This window comes from Panthera pardus, unplaced genomic scaffold, assembly GCF_024362965.1.
Source record: "Panthera pardus isolate Hobbes unplaced genomic scaffold, ASM2436296v1 HiC_scaffold_3, whole genome shotgun sequence".
Taxonomy (NCBI): Eukaryota; Metazoa; Chordata; class Mammalia; order Carnivora; family Felidae; genus Panthera; species Panthera pardus.
The window spans coordinates 46577715-46585009 of NW_026526876.1; the positions used below are offsets into that span (position 1 = coordinate 46577715).

General features: G+C 40.7%; 1 protein-coding gene across 2 annotated transcripts in view; it reads left to right on the plus strand.

The window, feature by feature from the left end:
* Positions 1-6083, plus strand: part of YPEL2 (yippee like 2) — a 65188-nt gene extending 59105 nt beyond the window's left edge. For both annotated transcript variants that reach the window (XM_019431066.2, XM_053892941.1), the window contains exon 5: positions 1253-6083. In XM_019431066.2, the coding sequence (XP_019286611.1) occupies positions 1253-1342 (90 nt within the window). In that variant the 3' untranslated portion in view covers positions 1343-6083. The remainder of the gene's footprint in view (positions 1-1252) is intronic.
* Positions 6084-7295: the final 1212 nt, after the last annotated feature.

Sequence of the window (7295 nt, forward strand, 5' to 3'; positions counted from 1 at the left end):
CCCACCCACAGTGCCATAAATTTAGGATGGTAATTGGCCAGGTGGTTTATATTGAGTTTTTCCTCCGGAAGCCTGGCAGCTGGGGTGGGGGGGTGGGGTGGGAGTGGGGGCTTGAGGGCTGCTGGGTTCTTCAACCTGGAGTTCACATAGCTCCTTTCTCCCTAGAGAAAGGCAGTGAAGGAAAAACAGACTTAACACACATGACACAGAAACAGAAAGATAAATAAAAAAGAGACCTATTTGACTTCACCATACTTTGGTCTCTCCCTGAGTGTCTTTTCTCTAAGTGTAACAAAGTACAATTGAGAATTAGAACACATAAACTTCATAGATACATCATCCTTAGAGCAGATTTCTGATTAGCATCTGAAACCAAGTTCCCCTAAGATTTTACACACACACACACACACACACACACACACACACCACACACTCCATAGTTACTTACTGAAGACCTATTATATGGCAAGCAGTCTTCTAAACATAAGGGACACAGCATTGAACAAAATAAATGAAAATATCTGCCTTCCATGTAATTTATGTTGTAGTAATGGGAGATAATATGTAAAATAGACCTGGAGGTTATATTGTATATTTGAGAATGATAAGTGCTATAGAGAAAAATGAAACAGGAAGAGAGGGGGAAGAGAGAGTTCTGGGGTGGAAGTTGTGCTTTTAAAGTAGAATATTCAGGAAAGATTTTACTAAGATGGTGACATTTGGGCAAAGACTTTTTTTTTTTAAGTTTATTTATTTAGTTTGAGAGAGAGAGAGAGAGAGAGAGTGCAAGCAGGGGAAGGGCAGAGAGAGAGAATCCCAAGCAGCCTCCTCACTGTCACTGTGGAGCCCAACAAGGGGCTTGATCTCATGACCTGAACCAGAATCAGGAGTCAAGTAACCGACTGAGCCACCCAGGTGCCCCTGGGCAAAGACTTAAATGAGCAAAGATCTTGAAGAAATTCTATGGTAAATATTGAGAAAGTACTTACAACATTTAAATTGCAAAATATTTAAACTCCATTGTAAATGTTGAGAAGGTCCTGGTGCTGCCTCAGAACTGTATTAAGTGAAGGCGACCTGGCATGTTTGCATGGTGAGAATTCTCCCAGTGAGTCTGGCTGAAGCTCGTCCTGATCCCTGTCATTGACCTGCCTTTGCTCCTGTGCTACAAAAAAAAAAAAAAAAAAAAAAAAAAAGTCACCTACTTGTCTTTGGTCATTTGGTGTCTTTTCTCTTCCTTTGTGTCTCCTAGGAACATGCCTTTGAAAGCAGCCAGAAATATAAAGAAGGCAAATACATCATTGAGCTAGCACACATGATCAAGGACAATGGCTGGGACTGATTGGAGGGTATCCACCTACCCCAGTGTCCACGTGAACGCCATCCAACCAAACATTCTACCCAAGCGTGAGAGAGTGACTGAACACTTGGTTCCATCCATTTAGGGGCCTTGCCATCTGGGGCATTCTCCCACCCTGAAGCCGTCTTTCTGGTGACCGGCCTCTAAATCGCTGTCTCTCTGTCTCTTTGCTTTGTATCTGTTTGTGAGTTGATCCTGGCTTCTCTCTGTTCTAGTGTTGGCTGAAAACAAAACAACGAAAGGAACAGATGCCTGACCGCATGGGGCAGCCCACCTTGATAAGGGCCCTGGGGCTCATTAAGAGCTGCTTGATGGCCTCTTGTCAGGAGAGCAGTGGCACAGCACGGGGGTGCAAGGAAGAAGGAAATGGGGAGCCGTGAGGGTCCCAGGGCTGGTCAGGGGACGGGACGTTAGAGGTAGGAACAAAATTGTGCTGCTCCTGGAGTCCTGGTAACTTAGGCTTGAAATAATCGACTTGTCTAAAAGGACAAAGAAAAAAAATACCTCATGACTGCATTCTCTCTGATCAGAAGCTCTGTTCCTGAACCAGCTGTGTCCGGTTAGCATGTGAGCACAAGAATGCGCCCTAACTAGTGGGACAGGGGCCTGGTCCTCCTGGGTCCAGCTGGGGGTGTCCTGGCAGCAGAGAGTGCAAAGCCCAGATGGTTTTGATAACTCTGATGCCTCAGTGCCCCTTCAGGTAATCTTCTTTGGCTCTTCAGCCACTGTTGGTGAGAGGATGGGAGACTGCCTTTTGCAATGGGTGCAAGATCCAAACATCCCAAAGGCTTTGACCACCAACCAAGTAAAATCAGTAATTGAGAACAGGGAACAAAGGGGGCTGTAGTTTGGGAGCTCCTACAGAAATGGCTCAGATATTGGGCCAGAAAAAAAAAAAAAAGTAGAACCAGCTAGCAGTTCTGTCTGACCTTTTTTTCCTGACCCTTAATAAGAGAAGAGCATTGTGGCAAGGAAGGGGGTGGGGTGGGGAAATGCTGGGAATAGTTTAGATTTGAGCCATTACAGGTTAGTGTATATTTCCACTTTGGTATACAATGGCTTCAGTGAGATCAGCAATTCTTTGTACATAGAGTTTTGGTTGTTTTTCTCCAGTTCTATCATTGTAGATTGTGGAAAACAAAGTCCCAAGGCTTTGAGCTTAGTGATAACCCAGCCAGTAGATTCCTCATGCCCCTAGCTATTCTCCTCGGACTTGAATGCTTTGTGTGGAGAGAAATTGTCAGAGTGGTCCAGCAGTGGGGAGGGCTTAGATATGATGTCAAACATCAAGTTATAAATTCTGATATTAGCCCCCACCTCCCATCTCCCAAACCAAAGTTGATTATATTAGGGAAGTGGGGAACAAATCCCTATAAGGCTCATGAGAGAAAGGAGTTTGTTACAGTTAACCGACACTATGAAGTGTTTTCTACAACACTTCAGCCAGTACATGGTGCATGACCGAAACTCATTTAACTGAGTTAATTTTATTGCTTAGACTGAAAATGTAATTATTGTTAAGATATGTGCAGGTTATGTTAGAGTATCTCATTCTTGAAAGGGGGCTGATCCCATAGAAAAAGTTCACCTAAAAAGTCACAAAAAGAATGAGTTCATAGAGGCAAGAATCTATAAAATTGAATAATCAAGATTCAAGCAGCCAACCCAGAACATTTCCAGAATTCAAACAAATTCCTCTAGGGAGTGATCCATGGTGGAAATGCTTTTTTCTGTCTCTGTGTGCTGATTGCAGAAGGGGGACCCGAGGTAGGCGTGGTCATGCCCTGGAGGTAGTGAACTGCAGGACTGACAGGAAACCAGGTGGCTCCAGGTTTAGCTGTAGACCACCTCTGTAAGACAATTAAAAAAAAAAAAAAAAAAAAAAGGATTCTTAGAAATTGAATCTTGTTCCCAAAGGCTTTTAGTCCACATGTTTCAGTATTTTAGTATCCTGGGGAGGTTAAGTTTTCCCCACATTGCTAAAAAGCAGAATGATGTTCAGAAGGAGTATTTCATTTCCACTCCCAGAGAAAAAGGTCTTCTGGCTCCCAGGGCCAAGGTCTCAATAAAAAGCATTTTCTACTTTCACATTCCTAAGCTGGCTTGCCAGCACAAAAATTATAGATCCCTCTTTCTGTCTCCCTTGAAGGTAGTGGCCTTCATTTATGGATTTTGATAAGCCCCTTTGCTCGGGGAAAGTCCTGACTATTGATACTCCTTTTCATAGAAAGAAAATGGGGGTTAAACATGGGTAGGTGTTTTGTCTGTGAAACTAAAAATGGAGTGTGGTGATATAGAAACCAGACATGGGGTGCCCTAGAATTTTCAACAGGGAGAAGAGACCCATGTGCCACTGTTGCTCCTTGGGGATGAGGCCTCTGACTGTTGCATGGATCAGAGCAGGCTTCAGTTAGACCCAGGTTCTGGTCTTTCTTTCTTTCTTTCTTTCTTTCTTTCTTTCTTTCTTTCTTTCTTTCTTTCTTTCTTTCTTTCTTTCTTTTAGCTATTACCCATTGAGCATCCAGTGGGTGCATGGCGCCGTACTTGGTGCGAAAGATCTGAGTAGAATGTTGGTTTTTCCATAACTACAGAGGAAAAAAACACAACTCATTAGGCTATCCCTTTGTGTCAATGAAACCAAAAGTGCTTCTTATAACTTTATCTCCATTCATGGCTTGTCTACCTAATGTCTAGCAGTATTGGAGAGACCGCAGCTGAGTGATGGGGACACATCAACTCATGGCCTCAGTCAGTTCATTCTTTAATTTCCTCACCAAATTATTGACTCAGAGCATAACCAAAGACCTCATCCATTCACCCCTGGCAGGTTCAGGGAATTGGAGTTTGATGGTAAAACCTAGGCAGGGTGCAGGGAGTAGCAGGGCAGGGAGAGGAGGAGTGAGAAAGGAAAGGCATGAAGTTCTATACCTCAGCCAGCAGCTGCCTTCATTTGCAACTGAAATCTAGCCAGCAGACCCTCTAGTTCCATCTCCCCTATGCTGCCCTAGGTCATGTGGCATTGGCAGCCCTGGGTTACACCCAAACCCCCAGGATGTTAGTCTCAGGCTGCTGATGGGTTGATTTGATATGAATCAAATACAGCCAAACTTGATGGCCACAGATTGTCAGCTGGGCCTGACTGAGTGCTGCCCCAACTCCTATGACAGCAAGATCATGGAGATAGGATAGAGTAAATCTTTACTGGTGGGTCATTGTGTGAAAAAGAGGTGTCCCCTTTATAAAAAGATTTTCAAGTGGATATATATATTTAAAAAGTTGCTTGTGAAATATACTTTTGTAAATAATATTTAATTTTTTAAATAATATATTTGGTGCTGTTTTCTCAGATCCCCTGAGAGCACTTTTTATTTTCATTTTTAAATTCTATGGTTTCCTCTGCATTTCTTGAAGTATATTTTAAGGGAAATAGTGATCATCAATATACTCTTTTTAAAAAAAGATCTGTATCACGTTAGTCTGGACTGAGGCAGTAAAGCAATGCCTCTCTGCATTTCTTTCCCAAAGGAACAGACTCTGCACTACATTACCAGGTTGAGAATTGAAATATTTTCTTGTACCAATATTGGCTAGAAAAGTAAATAAATAAAATCAAATTTAGTAACAACTTAGTGATTCCTTTTGTTAGAAGAATTTCCAACAAATTGGGATCTTGTTTTTAATGTGTGTGTGTGTGCACACACGCGCACACTCATGCACACATGTGTGTAAAAAGCACTTTGGATTGTGCCTCCTGTTTTTTTTTCTTTTTTTTTTTTTAATTGGGGACGCTATATCTACAGTTTACACCTTCGGCACATAAGACTTTTCTTCTCTTTCTCTCTGGTGGTTTTGTTTCTGAGTGGACCAACAGTGCAAACCATGAGGATTTTGTTTTTCTGAGCATGGAGCTATTGCCAGTTTGCTCCTCTTTCGTTGTGTGCTCAACTTTCACAGATTGTAAAGGAAATCTGTTGTTTTGTGAAGATCAGAGTCAAATCTGTGTTTCTGAGATGTGAGTATACTCTTTATGTACCGTAGGGTTCCCTTTGTTGTAAAAGCCACCTCATTAACTGGTTTGGGTTAAAAGAACATCAGTAAAATCATACACGATACCTTGTAGGTAAACAGCTTATTTTATTTTAAGATCAGATTGCCTCAGGTTCAGGAAGACTCTAGGAAATCTTAAACCCAATCAACTTATATATTTTAAGAAAGAGTCTGACTCTTAACAGAAAACGTACTAGTGGTCAAGGTGGAGGAAAGAGATGTTTAATCTTTTTAAGCAAAATACAGTCATGAAATCTGCCATCAGTGAAAGGTAAAGCCAAGAAGAAACAAGCTATAATCATCACCAAATTGGATCTGCCCATATGTTTTTATATAACATTTTGGTGAAAGTGAGAGTCGGTTCCCTTTTCCAACCTGCAGAGACGATCTTTCGATAGAATAGAATCTGTCTATTTATGCTTGTGTTTACAAACTGTATTTGTTGGGTTTGGGTTTTGTTATTTTCTTTATCTTTTTTTTTTTTTTTTTTTTTTTTTTTGGTGGCATTTTTCAGGTCACTTTGCTTCAATAACAAAGATAATTATTTTCAAATAATTTGTCCTCACTTTTTCCTGTATTTGTACATAGTTATTCAGTATTAGAGAAAAGTGCATTGTTTCTGTCATATTTCAATCTGTGTTGGTGCTCATTTGAGAAAATAAAGTTTTCAAATATTTGGAAGGCTCATCTAGTCTTAATTGACCCAGCAAGTTTTATCTTGACTTTTAACATTTAAAGTAACTGAAAAGCCTGCAGGAGGTCATCTGTCTAACCCCATTCACAGAGCTGTCAACTGAGACCCTGTGGGATTGTTTTCTCCAAGGATATTTGGCCAGTTAATGAATAAAAATCAGGTCTCCTGCTTATCTACAAATGTTTCTCTTATCTTTGGTATCAGAAATGCATGAGTGACCTTTAGGATTTCTGTCTACTAACCCCCATATTAGACTCTCCAAATTTTTCTGCTTATACAAATTTCTTTGGGGGAAATTGGATTGCATTAAATGAAGAGATAAAAGAATTGTAAAAAAACAAAATTATGTCACAAAGAGGCAGCATTATCTCTGAATAACTGGCTAACAAAGGGAAATGAGTATTCAGTTATAGTATACAGAGAATCAAGTCTTCTCACTCACTGAACAACTATGAAACATATATTAGATTCTAGGCGCTGGGTGATGGTTCAACCATTCTAATAAATCAGCTGTTTTTGTTTGCCTCCAGGATCATCTACATGCATAGCTTTGCATAACCAGTCAGTGTAAGTAATTTTGTATTCTGGTGCCTTCATTTAACACAGTAAATATTTTTGCCTACACTTGATTTTATACCATAACTTTTCCAAAAGCTTTTCTCCATGGCTTAGAGAGTTCTCACCTTGGTTGGGCAATTTAAATAGTGAAGAAAGAAGATATTAAAACCACACAAGTGTGTACATATTCGTGTGTTTTCGTATTGGTGAAATTATTTTAAAAGTCTGTTCTGTGTAAAATAAGAAATACCTTATCTACTTCCCATGAATTTTTACTTATGCATTCTGGGCTGAGCTGCAATTGACTTTTATTTGTCCTTGAGTATATTATCTTATTCCTGTGACCTGTTTTGCTTCAGTGGATGTGTCTGTTATCATTTCATTCTTGTTTGCCTTTGGCAGACCAGGAGGAGAGAAAAGATAATGTGTGCTAGATACAACCAGCTTCAAACCAGCAATCCTCACACTTCAAGCTCTTACACCTCAGGGGCTGTCCAGGAGATCAGGCTGGGGAAAGTGAGGGGAGATCACTGATGTTCATGGAGTGCTTGGCTTGCACCACACCTTCAATTGGGCACTTTGCCTACGTGACCTCATTTAAGATCCTCGCAGTGAGGCATTTCCTCACATCATCCC